General features: G+C 29.9%; 1 protein-coding gene across 7 annotated transcripts in view; it reads right to left on the bottom strand.

Moving 5' to 3' along the window:
* Nucleotides 1-23742, bottom strand: part of LOC106466834 (mitogen-activated protein kinase kinase kinase kinase 5-like) — a 93437-nt gene that overhangs the window by 43653 nt on the left and 26042 nt on the right. Inside the window, exons 9-14 of one of the 7 annotated variants that reach the window (XM_022395534.1) lie at nt 21615-21659; nt 18389-18465; nt 17254-17292; nt 7412-7465; nt 4164-4206; nt 868-994 (exon numbers count right to left, since the gene is read on the bottom strand). In XM_022395534.1, the coding sequence (XP_022251242.1) occupies nt 868-994; nt 4164-4206; nt 7412-7465; nt 17254-17292; nt 18389-18465; nt 21615-21659 (385 nt within the window). The remainder of the gene's footprint in view (nt 1-867; nt 995-4163; nt 4207-7411; nt 7466-17253; nt 17293-18388; nt 18466-21614; nt 21660-23742) is intronic. The other 6 variants (XM_022395542.1, XM_022395556.1, XM_022395559.1 and 3 more) reach the window with 6 other exon arrangements.

Genomic DNA, 23742 nt, shown 5'->3' with positions numbered 1-23742 from the left:
CGCTTAAAATGTAACCAAAGATACATGTAAGCATATAATCATGATTTCTCTGTGACTGAAAGGAAAACAGCAACAATAACAAAAAGACAAGCCATGCACTTAGAACAAACTTGAATTTGTGAGCTTCAAACAGTCTTATTCAAATATGTACAATCTTTAGTTATTGTAAACAACAGGTACTGTCATGTTCTAAGAGAAAATGTACCATTAACTAATCTGAAAAGTAGCTTAATCTTTTCTTGAACACCACGGTCAAACAAGTGCAAATGTTTTGTACATGATCATTACAAATGTTACCTTTTCGTTTTAAAATAAAACAAGTATTACATCAGATTTTTTAAAGATAAAAGCAATAAAAAAAAATTAAGTACATGTAGAGCTCAATTTGAGTGAGAATGGAGGGAATGCCCTTCTCTTGTTATCAGAAAGAGAAAAACAACTATTATTATTCCCTTCTTACCAGAGAAAAAACAACAACTGTCAAATGCCTGATTGTGTGCATCTCTTTGTACAACTTAAGTGCTGAGTTCATGTACTAGAAAATATAAGCAACTCTAATTTCATTGACATTCTACTTAATTTTAAGTTTAAAAGTTTTCCAAGAATTTCAGAATATCTCCCAAGCAATTTTAGAAGGATCTATATTCTGAACAATCTGAAAATTGTATTTTCTTGATTCTTTAGCACACTTTGCAAACTTCAACTTTCAGTGAAGATAATCCTAGTAAGACATTCTTCCCCTCTGTTCACCTTCATAAATGGCCAAGAAAGTTCTATTAAGTTACTAGTTTGAACAGTGGGGTCAAACAAAACAGTAAATAACTTCTAAATAATAAAATGAGGCTTTTATAAGTATGTTGAACTCACCATCACTACTTAGAGTTGGCTCAATAGTTAAAGTTCCTGATCTATTGTTTTCTTTAATCAAACACAAGTCCTGATGTAAGGTGTGTCCATTCTTTTTATCTTCTAACTTCTCACTATCCTTAGCCTTCTAAAACAAACACACACACACACATATATACAGTTTTCTTATATCAGAACAACCATACTAAATGACTCACACAAATCTTACAAAATGACAGGTATCAAATTTGAGATTTTAATATCAACATGACAAATTTAATAAATATTAATATTTATTTCTCCTTCATATGGCACAACATGTAAAATTTTTCTAAATCAGAAAAATACATTAGATGAACAAGGATAAATTTTTAGAATACTAGATAAGCTTGAGTGAGAAGGTCAATCATATACAACCAGCAACATAAAAAGCAAGAAATGTCAAAGATATTAAATGTATCAAGTATACAAACATATAACTACAAGATAAAATAAAATTCTCTGCATGTATATCTTTGTGGGAAAATTTTTAAGTGCATCGTATGATACTAACACAACAACAAATGTACTACTTGTGCAAACACCAAGTGCCAAAAAAACAACTTGGCTCTAAGAAGATCTGACATTTGACCTGTTGCATGTTAATGTTCCTCATTTTCCCAAGCAGAACAGTTAATCTTCTACTGCTCTGTCCCCTGTGTTTGAGGATTGATACCATTCACAGTTAGATTAAACTATTTTCTGGAACCAATGACACACAAAACTTGAACTAAAAACAAAGAAAATTTTACCTTATTTACTAAAACTTAAAACACCTAACAATAAAAAAACTAAAAATTGAAGAAGCTTATCAACTAAAATCAACAATATTTAAACACAGACATCAGTTTATTTTGTCTCCTACAGCCATTGACAAATAACAGAAGTAAAACAGATTAGAATGATCTTACAATATCTGTAATAACTAGCCTCATAAGACAAAATCTAGACAAAAATATGATATACAAACATTAAAGAAGCTAGATCAGCCTTTTGAAACACCACCATATGCACATCTCCTTGTGCTAATAATTAGTAATCATATTATATATACCTCATTGTAAAAACATGAACATTTTCTAAGAAAATATTTTTTTGTGGGAAGTACTGAATGGGAAAAATGTCCCGATTGTGCTTTTCAGTCATATGCAACTCATTCCATCAAAATGATTCCATGTACAGAGATCAGAATTTTCATGAATTTTACTGATATAAACTATAATGTTTTTATATATTAAAAATGCTACATTTTATTGAAAAAATAATAGTTTTTTGTAAAACACTTAAAAATTACATCAATAAAGATATAATCAAACCCTCACATACAATCCTAGTGAAAGTAGAGTTCTTGTTGTGAGGAGAGTACTTTTGTTTAAAATTATGTTCTGTTATGAAGAAATGGTTATTGCACATACCACAGTTATTTTTCTAATTGTCTGAATCTTGAATACTCAAAGTGTGAATTTTTTTTATGGATATTTGTTTGTGTTGCCATTCAACAGATGACGCCACATTTCATTAGCCTCAATCACCACTTCTGGCATTGTGATCTTGTTGTATTTCAGCACAACCGATGGCACCATTGTACTTATTATTTTGGTCAAATAGGTAGATATAGATGGCTACACCATTGCTCCATTATATTAAGATTGGACAATTAAATATTAAGAATTTCTGAATAAAATGCATATGAAATAGACTTAAATGGTAACTTATAAACTAATAAAACCAATTTTTTATAATAATCTGATAAGAAGTAGTTAATATTATAAATCAATACACAAGAAAACCAGATCCTAGAATGATTAAAATGCACTGACTTATTCAGTTGGTGCTTCCATGTTAACAATATTTCAGCCATTAAAGAAATGGATTAGTCAGGCCTTCTTAACACTATGAATACAAGAGGGTAAAAGTGTGCATGTCATGATATTTTTATAAAGTTACCTTCAAAATTCACTTCAACTACTTCATCATCAATGGATGTTGGAAAGCTTGGCATTACAATGTAGTTTATAATCCAAATTATATCATCTACATTTTAATTTAAATAAATTTTCTGACTTCACTCCTCTGTGTCATGTGAATTATATTAACCTATTTTTTGCTCAGCTAGAAATCTAGATAAATTACAGTATTTTGGGGATATTATATTTTAGTGTCTGATATTACTTTTGTGTTCTCAAATGCACAGTATTTTGTGGATAACATAGTGTACAAAAAAAAAAACAGCCTTATCAAAGTATATAGTATAAATGTGCCTACAGGCAAGGTGAAAAATCTTAAATTTTCTCTTTATTTTATGTATTTTTATATATCATTTAACAAAACTAATTAAAATGTAAAAATCAGAAATTTATTAGGTGAGATAAAACCTAAATGAAAAAATAAAAAATAAAGAAAACACTTCTCATTACCACTCAACTGGTGCAATTCATACATTTTGAAGTCACATGATGTAACTTGATTCATTTGTTTACTTTAAGCTCTCCAAGTGAAGTTTAATTGCTTTTTTTGTACTGAGGATGAGAGTTCACAGTGCAATAAAACCAAAAAAATATATGAAAGCTGATAAAATATAAACTGTAATTGTCTGTTACAATTTGCAGTCATTCTATCAGAAAATAAATAAATAAAGGAATTTTAGATTTTATTTCATATTTTCAACTTTTCATTTCAATGTACATTGATGATTTCAATACAGTTAGCATTAAGTTGAGAAAATAAGATAGAAAAATATTACAAAGAAAACAAAAAACTTGATATTCATTAACAAGATCTGAAAGATTACACAAATGAAATATGAAAAGTGTTAAATGAAAACTATTTTTATTCTTAGCATGAAAATCACCTTTCATTCAAACTGACTCAGTAAAAGCTTGGTAAAGTCAAAGACAAATCCTTAGTAAAGGTATTTTATCAAAAAAACCTTTTTTTTTTGTGTACAACAGACTCATAATGTTTACTTGAAGCTTCACATATTCTGTGAAAATTAATGGTTATAAGGTTGGTCAAAATGATCTTGTCCATATACAGAGAGTTAAATCTGTGATAACTATTGAAATATGCAGAGTTAAATCTGTGATAACTAATGAGAAGAGATCAATGTACAACTGTTTTTTGAAATTTGTACTGCTAAACATTAAAGAAACTAGACTATCCTATCTCAAGAAACATCTGTCAACTAACATTCATCCTTAAATAGAATAAACGAAAAACAGACAAGGTTATTGTCTTCAAAAACCAATAAATCTATACAACAACTTTCTTTTTTTTACCTTGTCTTCTAAAACCTGAGAATCTTGAAGTGGTAGGGTAGCTCTGAAACAAATGATAAATTATATGTACTAGAACTATTTCTTTTATATAACAGACATAAAATATGTTAAGTATGTGAACACTGCTAGTAACAAAACAAAAAAGGTAGACAAAAAAATGGATATAACGCACTAAATTCCATTAAAAATTGCAATATTTTATAACAATGATAAACAAGCTTGAATGTTTCTAGTAATAATGAAGTCCAGACAACAAATGAAGGGTATATAGCTTATCCTGACACAGTGATGTCTGTCTGTTAATACTCTTCCTACAGCAAGCCAGATACATAACTTAAAGGAAAATAAAAAATTGGAAAAGATATGAGCTGCTTGATTGAAAGTTTAAAATTAGAGGAGAAACAAAAAAGTCTGGTTTAGAAATATAACAAATATAAATATAATCCTTTTTCTCCCCATCCAGGAGTGAAAAAAGAAACCATAAAAACAAAGTTACAGAGAAAATGTAATGGAAAATGCAACCTACTAGTCCTGCAAATGTTACACTAAAATTTGAATATCTGAATAACTAAACTTCATGAAAACACTACTTGAGAATTGAGTGTATTGAAGGCTTCCAGACTTCAAGAGAACTTTACAGAATAAAGACTGTATAAAAATGATCATGAGAACCAATAGAAATATCAGATAAAGAAACTTTTGGCCATTGGTTACTAAGATTATGATAATAACGTCCATGTCTCCTGTAATAATGGAAAGAAACTACTTTCCTCTATCATATCTCAAGTACACTTGTTGCCATGAATGCTCTGGATACAGGTTGAGTGTGGGTAAAAGTGCACATCACAACCTTTCTTGCAGAGTTACAGTTAAAGTTTAATTAAACCACTTTATCAGCAATGTTCATCAATAAATGTAGTACTAAAACACAGTTTATAAATCAAATTTGTATATTATCTAAATTTTAATTTCTTAATTTTTAAAGAAAATACTTAAACAAATTTATTTTTCACTGTGTCACATAACCCTCTATGTTCTTAATTATTATTTTTTAGATGTTCTTTTTTCCCTTGTATGGGTTTCAGTTTCCATCAATTAGATATAGATTATAGATACTGACAGGCCAGAAAATAGGAACCTCCCATTTTCTGAGGTATCAATAAATTTATCACACCCACCATAGAAGCTCCTCCTAACTCTTTGTGCTTTTGAAATCACTCATTTGCTCATGTATACTTGTTAATGATACAAATTTATAACCAATAGAAAGGCCAAGTTGTAAACTGCATGATTCTAACAATATTCTGATTTGTTTTCCTGGTAAAAGCCACTATTTCAATAGATCTTGATGTGTGTGTGTGTGTGTGTGTGTGTGTGTGTGTGTGTGTGGACTGAAAAGTAATAGAAGTTTTCATACCTTAGTTAGAAAATCAGGTAAATTATAGTAGTTCTGATGCATTCTGTCTTAGTGTCTAATATGATTTTTGTTCTCAAATGTACATTTGAAAGCTAGACAGATTATTTTTGGACAGTAAAATGTTAGAAAAAAGAAGGCTTACGAAAGCAAGCACCTGAGTACAAACTGTCCCATGGCTAACGTAAGTGCTAAATTCCATTTTTTATACATTGTTATATATATTTTAACAAAAGTAATTAAAATATAAAAATTGAAAACTTATTAGATCATACAAGAAAATTTAAATTAAATAAAAAATGTTTTATAATCACCATCCAGGAACACACAGCATTACATAACCTGAAACTTTGTTTACCCTAAACTGTTACACTCCCAATGGGTGATATATTGCTTGTTGTGATAGTTAACCATGATTTAAAGAGCAATGTAATGATAAAACTAAATGAAGAAGTTATGAAAGGTGAAGAGGCCTAAAGCACTTATGATAAATAATTCCAATTGTTACAATATAAAGCCATTCTAGACAAAAATAGTATTTTTGATTTTATTTCATATTTTTAAACTTTTGCTACAGCTAATGTTAGGATAGAGAAAAATAAGAGGAAAAGTACAGTGTTGCCAAAAACAAAAGATATTCAATAAGGAGATTCTATAGTTTATCAAATAACATATGAAAACTGTAAAATGAAAAGTGTTTTTATTGTTAGTGTGAAAACTCACTTTCTATCCAGATTGTAAATTCAGACAAATATTTAGTAAAAACACTTAATTAGAAAATCAGATTTATTGTGTCCAAAAGACTTGTAATGTCTACTACAAGCAGCCAAATTTCTTGAATAGTATATTCGGTTAGAGTATGTGTAGTTTTATGGTTACATGGTCAGTCGAAATGACCAAATCCATACACAATCAATAAAGAATGTGATACACATGAAGAAGCATAACTCATCATAATATATATCACATAAGACTAATATTTTTGATTACTAGCTCTCAAGATGTTAAAAATGTTTATTACCAATGACAAAATGGCCAGAAAAAAAATAAACAAGTCAGTGATATGTTAAATACTTAAACTATCAATACTGATGATAACAAAAAAATGCCAAATGGAAAACACTAAACATAGCTCACCATGATACAATGTACATTTTTACAGCACTGAAAACTAGATGTTGAAAGTCTCAACATTGATAAAAACAACAAAACAGTAGTTTAAATAGTTCATCATGATATAATTTACAAGATACTGATATTGTAAACAGTACTAGAGAAAAAAAGTCACACAAAAAGCAGGACAGTTCTTCATAATACATTGTTCATAAACATGTGTAAAGTGGTAGTAGTAACAAAAGCATGTGAACTGCCAATAAAAACAAAGAACAGACAAAATCATAGGTATAGCTCAACATGATACTTTATGATTTACATTTCAGCTTACATTAAAGCTTATTTTTTGTATATGGAATTTAGCTACAGTAACAGCAGTTAACCTGGTATTTCATATTTTGCAAACATTACACAAAACTATTTGTTAGTTAAAAATAAGTGTTTCATAATTCTGTTGTAAGTCTCCTATTTTAAACTCACAATAGTTCAGACAAGGAAAAAATATGCACATTAAGTAATCAAACTAACTTATTTATAAAACACTTCTATTTTAAATAGTTAGAAAGAAATTTTATCTAGCATGTGACAATGATTTATTTTATTTGGCTCAATTAATCAGTCATACGAAAACAATACACCATCATAAGAGATACAAAGCTTTGTGGTTAGAAATGCACCAGTACAGAGGTTAATCTACAACACACTAACATAAAGAGCTTACTGCTGGGTAAACATGAGATCCTCTTCAAGCTCCGCCAAGCTCTCTGGGTGGCCCCTGTAAGGGAAGCCCCAGAAAAGTCAAAAGCAGAAAAGGGTTTTAAAAGAACTATTTTGGTAGCCAAAAACAATTAAGAGTTTAACAGCAGAGATAAAGTGTAATATGGAAGATACAATATTAAATGCTAAGAGTTGGGAACAGTGTGATTAAAAGAAGGCATGGGATGTGAAGCATATGGAAATGAGAAAGCAAATCAATGAAAATAAAATGACGGTGGAAAATAAAACATTAGAAGCAGAGACAGTATAATAGTGAGAACTAAGCAGGAGATAAAAAGTAAAACATCAGAAACTGAGACAGTGGAGCAGTAAGAATAGAAAAGCCATAAGAATGATTAAATATGGAAAAAAAAAAAACAGAACATGAAAAGTAAAGCAGTGATATTAGATCAGGACCATGAAGCAAATAAAGCAACAAGAAGAGTAAGCAAGGAAATTAAAACAGTAGATGATACAGTGGTGAAAATGAATTAAGGTAGAAAGTAAAATATTGAATGTGATATAGTAGAGAGTACAGAGTAGGAAATAAAAATGTAAAGCAACGTGACACACTGGGGAATTGAGAAGTTTAATAGAAACTAGAAAACAAAACATCAGAATCAGAGAAGTGGATTCATAAGAAGGACTTTAAAATTAGATAAACTGCAGCAATTAAGACTGATATATATTATAGGAAGTAAAACTTCATGACTTAAGACAAAGTGGAACTGTGTGGAGTTTAGTGGGATGGGGAAAGAAAAATATCAGTCCAGGTTGAGCAATGATAAGAAAAATAAAATAAAAAAATAACTTTCATTGTCAACTTTTAGGGGTAAAATAGAACAAACCAAATCCTGTATTAAATGAGACAAATAGACAGAAACATGTCAGTGGTTAAGGAAATGCTCATGTTTAAGAAAAACAACAGCAGTTTGAAGCAAGAACTGAAATTTAGCAAATAACAAATTAAATTTTGAAATTACACAGGAAATACAGAGGAAAATGAAATAAAAAAAGCTTGAGTTTCTTTGGGGCAGTAAGCTGGTCAATGTTAATAATACGTAAATACAGAAGGGAAACAAAGAACTGAAAGTATAACAACACAACCAGAATAAAGGTAAGTGCAACAATAAAGGGATTCTAACTTTTATATACAAATGACCCACTTTAAACATATTTCACACAGAGTACACCGATAAAGCAAGTCAGTCAATGTAGTGAATCTGCTACCTAATTTAATTGTGATTGGAAATTTGTTATTGATCAAAACTAATGTATGGTTAACTGAATTTTTCACCCTAACAGATTATAAAAAACAAAAGTGCAAGATCTAATAGTTAAATTATTATTATTATTCAACCAAAAGAACAAGAGTGCTTAATTCAAAGCATACAAGTAACACAATTTATTCTTTTAATGGAATTAATGCATCAACTTTTATGAAACAGTTAAATTTGGCAAAATGATAAACAAAAAGAAAAAAAACCCTCTATAATGAAAGTGGACAGTCTTGGTAATGATACAGTGTCTGCATCTGCTAGGTATACTTTTATTAGTTGGAAGATAACATCAGGGGGATCTTGTCCAAACCTCAGTCAGTGCAATGTTGAAATTTCTGAAAATATTTTGGTGGGCTAAGTTAACAATGTATGTAATCCTCAAGGAAGTCTCGAAAATGTTTTATAGGTTTTAAATCAAAATCAGTTATGATCTTGGGAGACATCAGTATGGACATGCACATCTTATTGTGCCTTTGATGGGTGGGTTTAATATTTAACAATGCATTGATGAGAAATTAGACCCAGTTGTAGTATCATCTGCAGATATAATTGGACTAGAGTTTATTCTGATTCAGGATAATGCTTGTTGCCCTTAACAAGAAACTATAGAGCTCAAGACTGACCAACAAAAAAATCCGCAACCAAAATAATTATATTCAATTATGTTGAATTGGATGTACTGTTCAATTCTGGATCTCCAAAAACAAACTAATTTTTCATTGGTAATGACAAGAAGCCTTGGTGTAGTTGATCTTCCACAAACTTGCTCAAGTTGTCTAATGACAAAATGGTCAGTTGTCTGACAGTATACTCATTACCTTCTCAATATGGACCTAATAGCATCAATTTGAAGTTGTTGTGTTTGTCTGATTCCATACCTTTGAACAAGTTGGACATTCTGAACTTTCAAACAGAAAACCGATACTTGCCAAAATCAGGTAACACTGTTACACAACTATGAACAAATAATAACAAAGAGCAACAGAGCAAGTTATCAAATCTAAAGTTCAAATGTGGGTACTGTCTTACCAGAGTTAGGTAATATATACCAATTGCATTAAAACAACTACATACTTTTTCAGTAGGACATATTAAGTTTACCCACAAATAAATACCATATGAATTATTAGAATAATTTTATGTTCAAATGATGTTTTAATAAAGCTAATATGCATAACCCCTCATTATGATTAATATTTTGACCAAAGCTTAAACCTATTTTTTTAGGGAGCTAGCCAGGCCTCAAAACATGCACTTTTAGAGGGCTCCCAAGTAGTTTTAGGGGTCAATCCTATATCTCGTAAAATGTACCCTATAGTGGAGACTATCAGAAAAATCACTGAATTAAATAGAGGACGTTGCGTAAATTGAAAGGTATCAACATATCTCAATTTATTTTGTTGTGAACTCATATTTCATGAATAAAAAACAAGTCAAACCATTTCATTTTGTTCTGGCCACTTAAATGATTTTTATTTCATATATAATCTTTAATTTCCCTCTAAAGCATGGTATAACAGTAACAAGTAGTGTCCTTTCCTAATCATAATATAAACAAAAGTAAATCTTTGCATCACTGCCAGTGTAATCTGTTCTTGTTCCAAAATAACCCATTACCATCTATCTGACACATATTTGCCAACAAAATGTTAAACACTTTGATGGAGAGATCCAAAAATCACACAATTTACATTACCACTAACTTTATAGCAATTTCTTCTTTCATATCCTGAAACAACTATTAATTAGTAGTTCATGAATTTGAATTTGTATAAGCAAAATCCTCAAATTAGCAACATATGGAAAACATGCAAATAGCTCTAAAATGGCTTAGGTGGTGATGAGTTACACTTAAGTTAGTGTCCTTTGTTAATCAAAATAAATAATGAAAGAATTTCTTTTTGGGATCATCTACATTTTTTAGATATCACCACATTTTTGTTGCAAAAGGACTTTGTACTGACAAATAAGTCTACCTGTAGCAGACCAGTGTTGCCAAAATATATTCAGTCAAAATCACAGAGAACATGGCATAAAAGTTGCCCATATCACACAGTTAAAATTTCCTTAAATGAAGAAAACCAAATGTTGATGATCTGAAAAAGAATGTAACAGAAAAAAAGGCAATGGGACCGTGAGCATGAAAAGTAAAAAGTGGAAAAGTCATTACAGGGGCAAGTGGGAGAGGGATAAATAACTGGTTACACTACAATGAAGATGGTGCCATAATATTCTTAAGGTATGTCAAGAAGAGAATCTATATCTGAAAATCATATTAGTGGTCTATTAGCACAAACAGCCCCTAACTGTTCTGCGCACGTGTTTCATGTCAAATTGAAAATCTATTACCATAGCAATTAATACACCCTTTACTAATAGACCACTGACAGTTTCAGAAAACCACCTCATGATTGGCCCAATCATAGCTAGGTATCTAGCCCTATCCATTGAGCAAGCATTTAAAATATTTCAAATTTTTGAGTTTTTAATTTTTTTTAATGAAAACATTTCTCTTAGAACATAAACAAACAAAAAAAAACTAAAATAAAATAAATACATATATATTGTTTCAGAAAAGGCCAAAAATGCCAGAAAAGCACCAGAATTTTTCATTAACGAAAGACTAATACTCTTACTGGAAATAACAGATCTAATCTTTGGATTCTACAGTCATTTTTTTCATTGTGCATTTACTGTTTTTAATAATTACTTACATAATGCAAATATATTCATCCAATTATTGCAAGGTCATACCAGGAGAGATTAGACTCCAAGCTTTATGCATGAAACTCCTACTCTGCATGAAGTACTTTAACACATTCTAGCACATTGTCCAGAGGGCATTAAGATTTCTTTCTACAAGTGTATTTCCACTTTCATTCATGATTACTATTTAGAATGTTTCTCAGGAACTCAGTGCAGAACATGCAAACATTTTTACATGTTATTTCACAAGCCAAAGAGTCATGAACTGCCTACCCTTTAAACAAAGCACATTGCAGCTATGATAATTACACCTCTGATGCAATCAATGCTTTGACCCAAGCCATCAAAGAAACAATCTCTAGCAAATTAACAAATTCTGACATACAATTCTAGAAATTTACTTCCAAAATTCATGAATTAATAATTACCCACAGATGGCTCAGACACGACTTCATATGAACCTGCAATATTACACTTAACCACTCATTAATGTCATGAATATAATCTTATTAACCCTATCACGATGGACAGTCTTTACTGCATATGCCACGAGGTTTTAGTGAATTATATTCAAAATTTTATTAATGTACTTTTTGTTTATGTTGTACCAATTTGTATAGCATCAAATCTTAGCTAATAATCCATATATTAATAGTATATAAGTTTTAAGTTCTTAATTTTATATGGCAATATTTTAAAAAATCCTGAATTTCCCCTAGTATGACATTTTCTCTAGGCATCTCCTCTTCTCTATTTAATCCACCACCTCTCCAATTAGTATGAAATTCAACATACATTACTCACTATAAAATTGTCATTGCTCAGACAAACCATAATCTTTATATCCTTCAATTTTGTTTGTTTACAGAGCCATCAAATAGAAAATCACATGCCTCTTGCTACACCCACCTGTCACATACTCTCTTTCAGGATTTGTTGATAGTTCTCTCTAACACTTAATTCTATATTATCTATAACCAAAAGAATGTCAATGTTTTTCATCTATCAAATGACGTATTATATAACGTTGTTTTCTGAATGGAGAATGAATTGTCAATTTCACCATTAGTACAAGCTTCATTCCCACAGGAAAGATAATGACTAACTTTGCACTAAATAATTTTATTTCATTAAATAATGCACAAAAGAACATACAATAATAAAATGCAAAAATTAGACATTGTCCACTAACTATCACAAATTTTCTGGCTTTCTAACTATGCGACAAGAACGTTACAAAGTCAACATTACTATAAAAAAAGTAAGGTTAAGTGTCACCAACAATCGACATCAATCGGGTAAGTTCTTTATTTTTTTGTTTCTAATGTTTATTTCTTATTATAAAAGTAACTAAATTGTAAAAATAGGGATATCTTTAGGTTAGTAAAGATTAGATTAGGTAAAATAAATAATAATGATATATGTTTCACGAGGCATGCACGCAAGCAGTTCATGGGTAATGTAATTCGATAGCATAACGTGAGCTCAACGTTCCCAAAGTGATTTACAACTTCTAATGATGCAAACAGTTGTTACACACAGTTCAAAGAGCAATAAAACAATAAAATTTAATTATAAATAGATGTATACTATTATGAGTTTAAAGCTACTTAGGATAAACGAATGTAGTTTCATGTTCTAATTTGAAGGGTAATTTAAATTTAGTTAGATTTTTTTTTGATGGCTACGAGGTCAGTCAAATTGACCAACCTCGTGTACAGAATTAGGGTTGAGACAATAACATACAAAATATACAGTTTAACTGAAAACAAATATCTGAAATGTATTTAGGAGATATTAGAAATTACACAAATCAATCTGAGATTTTTGAGATGAAGAAAAATATTTTTAATCTTAACATGAAAATCACTTTGCACATGGACTATTCAAAGCAAATACTCAATATATTCGCGGACAAATCTTTTTTTAGTTTATTTTTTGTATGTGAAAGACTTATAATGTTTACTGAAAGACTGCTAAATTTTGTGAAGATATATATACCATATTAAAAGTTAGTAGTATCAAATCTATAAAAGACTTTATATGAGTACAAAGAGGTCACATGGTTGGTCAAATTGACCAAGCCCAGGTTGAGAGAGTTAAAAAACTTATATTACAACAACAACATGATAACTGGAAAAGATAAATCCAAACTCAAAAATTCCAAATACTGGAAAAAGTTTAAATCTATCACAAACAACAAATCAAACAACACCATAAATAAAATTCAATATAACAACACTGCCACTACTGATAACAAACAGTCCAAACTTTTTGCCCAATATTTTGAAAGTACCTTTGTAACCACAAATCTTACTTCATTTGACAAACCACATTTCAACAATGTAAATCAACAGATTTCTAATAATCAACACTTTTTTGACCAAAATCTTCATATTTCTGGTTCTAATGATTTGCATACCCACTCTATACCTTTAGCAGAAATCAAAATTAACCTAAGGAAAATAAAATGCAAAGCCCCAGGAAGGATGGAATTCACAATTTAATCCTGAAAAATCTATCCAACAAAATCATAACTTAACTAATCTTGGCAGCTGCAGGCCCATTAGCTTGCTAAACAACCCTTGGTAAGTTGATGGAGAAATTAATCACAAACCAATTAAACACATACCTAGAAACCAACAATATTATTAACAACCTATAGAATTCAGGCAGAAAACATAGACAAACCACTGACCACCTAGTTAGCCTTACTGAAACCATCTATTGTAATTTCAACAGAAAGCATACAACTACAGCTACTTTCTTAGACGTCCAATAAAAACCTTTGATTCAGTACAGCACAAAATACTTTGCATTAAAGTAATTGATATTTACTTACCCACCCCTACTGTATGCTGGACATCCAGTTTTTTTTACCAACAGAGCAGCTAAAGTTAAGATTAACAATGTGACTCCAGTCCCTTCACGTTCAAAGCCGATGTCCCCCAAGGGTCAGTGTTAAGCCCAACATTATATAACATCTTTGTGAATGATATCCCATTCCCTTCCTTAAACCATATACTTACATCTCAATATGCAGAGGATACTGCTATCCGGAGTTCTTCTAGCAACCTGTGTACCATAATATTTAGGGTCTAAATATCACCCAATGCAGTGACATGTAGCTCTCAACCCATACAAATAACAAGCAATAGCTTTTTTTAGAAAAATCAACAAAAGTAGGGAAAAGCTTTGAAGTCTCCAGTTAACCCATAACAATTCCAGCACTGATCAGGTAGAATATTTGGCTCATGATCAGTGAAAGTGGGTTTTCTCGAAGTTAAATAAACAAATAGTTTGTACATTTATTTAAACAGTTTCAATAAGTTTCACTGGATACTGGAAATTATGGGTACATAAGTTAATATAAAAATAAATGTGAAATTCTGTAAAAAAATAAATAAACTGCAGACTAAGTAGAAAACTGTAACAATACTTTAACAAATGATAACTTTAGGTGAATACTCATATGTATATAGTCCTGTCTAGTGCCCATTAGTTCTAATAATAGTCTTTTACAGAGATGAAACTTTGTTTAATAACAGCCTAGTCTTGTCTGGATATGTTCAATGCCTTTTTAAACTTCAAACTCTTAACTTTAAGTACTGAACAAGGACAAACCCTACTGAAAAAAGTGTCTTCAAGGAATGATAAACTGTGATATACTGATTTGAGTGTAATTTCACATGAATGAAAATCACATACATCTAAACCTACTAAACAGTTATTCTGGCTGACAACCAACTGATAAAGATATATTAAGAAAACAGTACCTTATGTTAAAAAAAATTTAAAAGCATATTAGATTACTTTAGAAACTAGTGTTGCTGTTGACTAATAATTTAGTATGATTAGAATAACTAAGATAACTCCTACAAAATCATTATGTCAATTCATCACACTAAAATTATTTCATTTCCAGTTTAATAAGAATTGTTTACTGATATAAGAAAGCAGGATCATATGCTTTAAAAAAATATCAGTAAAACAAATTTATACATTAACACAAAACATGTTGCTGATAACAGAGGTTAATAATTTGTGTAATTTTTGCTAAAACAAATTAGTGTTAATACTGTTCTATATTATCAAAGTTTATAATTAACTGACCTTCTATGCTAGCTTGTTATATGCTACTTCTTATTTCTTAGAGCCTATAGTAGGTTTTAGGTTAAACAAATTCTGTTAATGATGCAAACATTTCAACCATAGGTTCTTAATGATACTGAATACTAGTCAAATATCTTTTATAACCCTTACAGTTATATATATAAAAATTCAGTGTTGCTTCTAGGATTTTTTTCAAGTGGGCCAAATCCCCCACTGACTTAAGAAAGTCAGCCATTCATGTAATGAAATAGGTATCAATGTTGTGTGTGTCATAAAAGTATAACATTATCAAGTATCAAGATCATTGCAATTTGTTTCCTTGATGTATATGCTGAAAACATTGTAAAATGTGGTATATAAGCTAAATCTGATCAATTAATCCACTTTCATCAAAACATCTACGCATTCACTGCCAAAATTTACATTGCAGTTGTCTTCCCTGCACCTTTTTCCTTTATTTATTTATTTCTATTTTTTGCATCATATTGATGGAAAAAATGTAGTAATTTTTTTAAAACATCAATCACTCTTGAATGTCTTCATACCTTTCATTTTTCTGTCGCTTTTAGTCATCAAGATCTCATAATATCAAGGGAATATCCCGCAAAACCAAATGATGTCACAACGCAGCCAATCACATCCCTTTACATATTCAAAAAAGCTAATTACTGTTTGGAATTTTCCAATCACAATCGTGACCTATTGTTACAAAGTCATTCATAATACATTTCGAATGGTGAGCACACACAAGAAATTAAAATGTACTTTTTTTTTGCCTGAACTAGTATGCAGGCAAACAATTATTTTATGCTAGTGGCAATCAAAATAGCATAAATACACAAAGTACATGTCCTAGAAGCAGCACTGAAAATTGGATTAAAATTTTGTTGTACTTTAATGACTCATATGGAGCACTCATTATAAATCTTGATGAAACTCTTTAATTCAATGCTTTTCCCAAGTTAATGAAGAACATCTTATAGGGGTAACAGCAGTGTAAAAAAACAAATATGTATAAATAAGAATATTAAAGTACTATAAGATGATCTTCTGGATATATGTAAAGAGATATTTTTATTACAAATTTATATATGAAATGAAAACCCATAAAACTGCTTGTTGTAAGAGTTATTTACTTATTTGTATGAGTCTATGGTGTCCCAAGTATGTAAATATGCAATATACAAGATTTTGAATACACGAGCAAGATAACAATTTTCACTTATATGAAAACATTCCTACGTTAAACATTTTTATCATACACTCACAATGATTGCTGACCACATAAGCATCTTTTTGCTTTTGCTTTGTTTACAATGTTGATTATACTTCATACTTGCAACACACTTTTAATAACAACACTTACAAAGTAAATAAACTTTATAAATATTTTATGTTGTATTTTCAGTTATTTAACTGTGATAATTTAAAAATAAGAAATAAGTAATTTTATATTTGAAAGTGTTTCTAAAACCTTCTATCCTACAAAAGTTGTGAATCAAAAATGTTAAAAACATAAAATAACAACAGCAAGATAAAATAAGCCCCAAGAATGTTGAACTAAATGTGATTACATATTGGGCAAAAATAGAGAAAAGCATGGCTTGCCAAGGAGAGGAAGATTTCAGTAGTTCAATAACAGGTAATCAGGATAATTTAGTAGCTTGAAGAAATAAAAAGCAGGCAAATGACAGAAAGATGTTCATACCTTTGCAGAAGTTCCTCATCTACAATCTCCAATAGACTCCTGAGGATATCATAAAATGTTACTTTAGTGTCAACACAAAAACTTAGTCTGATGAGGATGAAGGTACGTACACTCACACCTCTGGTGGGGCTTTTCTCTTTGTTTATTTTTTAGTTTTAAACATCATCTAACAGAGTATCAATTTTGTTACAAATACACCAAAGCCCAGGAACCACATTTACATTTATTTTCTGGATTATTTGAAATATTTAGTACCAATCTTGTTTAATGCAAAACATTTAGGGAGTACACAAAATACTGTGTAACAATGTAGGGATATCAAACACAGTAACACAGAGAAATCATAAACAAAATGAGAGTTAAAGAAATCAACATTAAAAAAATAAATAAAAGTGTTTCTTTTTTAATACTTCTTACACAACTATAAAACAGAGTATTACTTGCATCTATAAATAAAAACATTACATAAAACATCAGTGCAATTTTGTATTTTGAATCCCAGTATAAGATATTGTTCATGTGTTTTAAAAGTTCAGGTATGACAAACTGTGGATGAAGCAGCCAATAGATGTGCAAAATGTTCTTTCAACAAATATTCAAACTTAATAGTATGAACATAAAACAACTATTCACTATTCTTAAAAAAATCCTAACTTTACAAAACAGTGTACCACCCTTAAAAATTCTAGTTTAAAAAGTTCTAGAAAACAAACAAAAACTACAGCTTTCAGCTTTAAGCCTCTCCTGCTATGAACAAGACTGAAATTTCAAGCTTTGACTCTCATGAATTCTTCCATTTTTTCACTTCTTATATCTACGATGAGGCTGAGACATTTTCTATTTCAGGTTATTTTCTTTTACAAGCCAACTCATGAATATTTCCAACTCCATGTACAACTGGTCATGTAAGTTTTCTTTTAATTCTGTTGTTTGTTTAGGAAGACTGATGGACAGTTACTTGGCTATTAATCTTACTTCTTCACATTGTTAACTATGAAATAAACATTAATGATATACGATCTAGATGTATGAGTTGAAAACTGGTTGAAATACTAATGCGTATATGTTTTTTCTTTTAAATAAATAATGTAGCCGCAATTCTGTATTTATTCCAGATCATAAACTTTTCACTTACTTGCGAATAACTTCTGAATCACCACTCTCTTCCATCCAGGCAGTGGCCAAGTCATAACCATCTTCCAGACTGATCTCCTGTTGAAGTTAGAAAATCTTTATAAAATATATCAATGTTTAAGGCATCATTAGACCTTCAAAAAAACACGAATAAAAAATCCTAAAACAATTCACTAAGTAATTCATACTAATTTACTCCAATAAACTGGTTTTAACAATAAAACTCATACTAAATTTCTTAACAGTTTTTGCATTCTGACTTCAATAACAGTTAACAGTTTCTAGAAATAACTGTGTGTGTTCCACATTTATGTGGCTTATTGAGGGCAAATGGTCATCAGCTTTGGCTAGCACAGCACAAACTAGTTAACACCATTCTTTTAAGAAACTAGACCCATAAAGAGTTTTGTATTTCAAGAAATGATTTACGGCTTTAATAATAAGACCATAATAGCTTAATATTTAAATTACAGACCTCACCCCTTTTAATACTTTTCACTAAATTTGGGGTTCACATATTGCATTGTATTGAGAAATCTTAATTTTGCCTGTTACAACACTCAATGAACTGAGCAAAATCACCAATTGTTTATGTAAGATACCTAGTGGATACCAGCACAAATTAATAGAAGTGTAATATTGATACTGTATTTTGCATAAAACCCTAATAGAATTTTGGGCAAAAAGCACCTCAGACAGTAAAGATTCAATGATAGGTTGTTTAGGCAGAGTATCCATAATGAATCTCAGTTTCAAATGGACAGCAACTGCCTGTTGTAGAAACCTACAAATGTAGAGTTCTACAACAGGCAGTTGCTGTCCATTTGAAACTTAGATTCAGTAAAGATTCAATTCAAATGCTTTAAAACCTTTACTATTGACTACTGAGGCTGTACACATATAAAAATGCACAAAAAAGCACGCATGTTAGACATACAAGGAAAAGAAAACACACTCAAAACGGCTTGTTTGTCATTTTTCTTCTCACTATTATTATTCTCTTGCCAGCCTAGAACAAAAATGGTTTGGTATATTGCACCCAAAACTTCTGTAGAATACTAGATAAGGTACTGCGAAGGTTGTAAGGTTATTAAAAAGTCTATTTGTTTCTTCTATATTTTACATAAGCTAAAAACATCATAATTCTAGTGTAAATGATGTTATCATTATCCTTAGAAGTCAGCTTTCTTATAAATATCTGGTGTTCCTTTAAAAAGCTAAGTACAGGGTGAAACAGGAATTACCAGCCAATAATAGATGAACATTAGATGATTAAAACATGTAGATAGCCAATGCTTTGTACACTATACAAGTGGTGTATTTAGGGAGTCAACCGCTATATTATGTATGAAGTGAAGGATTAAAAAAAATTAATACACATAATATTAAATTCTATTATACACATTTGTAAAATACTTACTTTAAAAGACACAAAGGGTTATTTAAAGCAATGTTTGAGATGTATATAAAGAAAGAGAACAAACAAGATAAATACAAAATTAGGAATTTAAAAACCTGCAAATGAGACATAAAAAGTAAGCAAACAAGACTGGAGATACTGTTGACATTATTCACTCAATCTACAAATCCCTATTTTGATTCCACCAAATGTAATTCTAGGTAACAGTATGGAGGCAAAATAGGGGTTTGTAGTTTGAGTAAATAATGTCCATTGTATCTCCAGCTTTGTTCCCTTACTTCTTCTTCTTCTTTTTTTTATGATCCCTATTTTTAAATTCCGAATTTTTCATTTATCTTCTATTATTAGAGACTACCAGACAATTTAGAAAAATGTGAGTTAAAAAGCTGATAGGGACCCCATCAATAATTCTAGGGTTAAAGAAATGTTGCTATATACTATGGTGTTTTAGAATTTACACAACAATCAATTATTCTATTATAATTAGCACTACCACACTTAAATCTCTTTTATTGTAAGTATTACAGTATAAATGTTATAGCTAAAAAAATTTTAACAGCAACAATTCTATGCAATAAACAATGCAACCTTTAATTCCACTATCTCCTTTTTTTTTTGTTATAAATAATTCACTTTAAACTATAATGATTACTTTTAAACTTGAGCATTACAACTATAAGTCTAAACCTGTATGTACTGTTAATTACTATCACCAAATTATACTAAGGAAATGTCTTTAAATTAGAATATTAGCTTAAAATAAATTTTATTTAAAGTCTACAACATTTCAATAACAATGCAGAAAATGTGGTTTAATTTTGCTGACTTAAACCTAGAATTATTGCAGTTTTTTAAACCCAGTTTCCTGAAATATTTATGCACCAAATTGCAAGTCTATGACTTTATTGGTTATGAAGGCCCTAATAACAACATGCAAGTCAACACATATAAAACAAAGTGTAAAAAATACCATCAATACTACAATTAGGCCCAATAATAATTACTGTTGGGATCATTTATGTATTATCACAGAAAATCAGAGTGACCATCAATTGTTTTGATCACTTCTTTACACTGAATACTGAAACACTCAATAGAATGATGTATGTATGTAAAAGCTGATAATTAGATAGTTAATTTCCATATGCTTATAAAACACTGGTTCTAATCTACAGTAGCAATAACTGTTAAAAACAACCTGGATTTGGTAAACTACACTGATGATCAATTGTTTAATGCTATTTCCTTCTAGATTTTGGTCTTGAACAAACAAAAAGGGAAATTTCTGTAGCATTGGAATATCAAGTTTATGTCTAAAGACAATGGACAAGTTCACATTTATTTTGAAGTCCGTGAAAAAATTCAATATTCTATTTATTTTATGTCTTAATGGATAGTAAGACATTACAGACAATGACAACAACAAAATATTACGGAAGCATGCTCGCAACATGTTAAGGATAAAAAATCCATTTTAATAGAGAAACTTGTGAGTTTTCATACTATGATGCTGTAAAATTTTTTACAATATAACATTTTCTACATATTTTCTCTTCCTTTACAATTTTATAAAATATTACTGTGTAATTACATATAACAAATGGTGAAAAATTAGATATAATCCAGTTATCATTTAATATCCAGGTGTTTAATTATGGCCTAATTTTAATAATGTTTACAGATTTGTCTTTAAAAAAAAATGTATGTATAGAAAAGCTTACAAGATGACTATTAACAAAATTAAAGCCACACCTAAGTTATATGCAAGTTAAAACTAATTTTAAAATTTGAATCAATGGTATTTTACCTCCGAGATCCCCCAGGCTTGAGATACTTGGCACTGTCCTGGCCCCTATATAGGTGAACACGCACTACATTATAAAACAATTATCAAAAGTTTTAAAACTGAAATTACATTTGTGTATGAAATACATATTTCAAGGACAGTATTTGTTTTTTTCTTTAGATATAAGAGTTTAACTCTTCAAGTAAACTCCCCAACACTGCTCTATATACAAGGATGGACAAAGACTGCCTGGAAAAAGTTTTATTGATATGCTACATTTTTAAAATTTTTATAACAACATAAAAACCTAGTATGTTTTAATATTCTTCAAGTAGCCTAAATAAAAAGTAAAACATAAAAATTAGAATAACAAAGAATTACCTCACAAAATAAATTTAACTACCTTATAAAGTTTGAAAACCATCAGGAAATGAATAAGAAACAACAATTAATTTCTCAACACAAGCTGCAGTAATTTTTACAACAGTATCATACCAGTTAACTTCTTAAAAGTTAGCAGCGTAACACTAACCAAATGATCAGTATTTTTTTACATGAAAGAAGGGACCACAATAATATATTATTTTGAATTAACTGATGTTGACCATCCAATCCTAAAGTAGGCCAAATACTTAAGAGTTAAAATAATACTAATATATTTTGTAAATGATTAGCTCCATCAGGTGATAATCCAGTGATTTTAAAGCTTATGTCTCTATTTCTACAAAAATGATTGATATGAAGATAAAAGCACTTAATGACAAACATTTAAAATTTTAAAATTAGAATTAAATAGTTTTAGTTATTTATAATCATATTTAGAATGAAAATTATAGCATGGGTAAACAGGAGTCCTAATCAATAATAAATCTGACTAAAATAAATCTCTGAAGTCTAAACACAATGCTAGTTTCCAAAAAAAGGAAGACAAGAAAATTTACCATGGTAACATTTAATTGATGTTCTTGTTGGTAATTAGGTTACAAATAAAAAAAATATTTGGCTAAGGTCTTGACTTGAGTGCTGTACTCTCCCAGCTGTGTTGATTTCAGAAAACCTCAAAAAAGCTCTTATGGTAATTTATAGCTTAATCAAACAAAAATACTGACACCTATTCTTTTTTGATAATTTATGGTAGTTTAAAGATGTCTGGCTGTTTTTATTACTTTCTAGAAAAAATAGAGAGGAGGAGTCAGATACCCCAAGATCTGCACCTACTTATACAACATTAAATAATAATCATTAATTTCTGAAACAATGGTGAGGCAGTTAGCCCTCCCTTCCTCTAAATCCACATCTATCTAAAACATAAACTAATCTATAATTATAAAAGTAAACACAATTTTTTTATCCACAAACTACTCCATGGTCTTTGGACCAAGAGGCATGTCATAAGGTGGTTACTACCTGGTCCCATCCACCCTAGGCCACATCCACGGCAAAAATGCACTTGTTTAGTTAATAATTCCACAATCTTGGACATTTTTATTTCTAACTTTATCTTGAGTATATTCATTACAAATGTCAAAAATTCACATTTTTGCCATGAAAAATGGCAAACAAAGCACAAGGTCAAACCCTTAAAGTGGCAGGGATACATCTGAAAACCCCTTGCTTTACATATGATCAATTCTATGTTGGGTTTTCAAGAGTAGGATCACCAAGAAATCTCTTTATTTTGTACGAGGAAGGATGGAAGAACTTCTAATGTGGTGTATCAAGAAGCACCCAGAGTATCGACAAACACTGAGGCTGTAGAGATGAATTAGTAAAAGTAATAAAGTATGTGTAACATTATTTCTGTAAGGTGAAAATATAGTTGATAATTAAATTGTGTGAAATATATTAAGCATATAAATACAAATTATTGTTTAAATTTGTTATTTCAAGCCCTACATTGGATCTTTATGCCCCTGAATGTAGGACAAGTGCCTAAGTTTACAGTTATTATTTAAGTACAAAAAAATGGGTTGAAGGGCATTTAGCTTTCTTCCACAGATCTGCACCTATTTATACATTAAATAATAGTTATTAATTCCAGAAGAAATTAAGTGTGGTGCAAACCCCCTAGACCACCCTTCTCTATATCCATGTCTGCTTAAACAACATTAAAGGATGCAGTTAAGCAATGATAAGTTAAGATATAACA

The sequence above is a fragment of the Limulus polyphemus genome, unplaced genomic scaffold (assembly GCF_000517525.1).
Source record: "Limulus polyphemus unplaced genomic scaffold, Limulus_polyphemus-2.1.2 Scaffold76, whole genome shotgun sequence".
Lineage (NCBI taxonomy): Eukaryota > Metazoa > Arthropoda > Merostomata > Xiphosura > Limulidae > Limulus > Limulus polyphemus.
The sequence above is the reverse complement of the archived record's forward strand: the minus strand, read 5'-3'. Positions and strand labels throughout refer to the sequence as shown.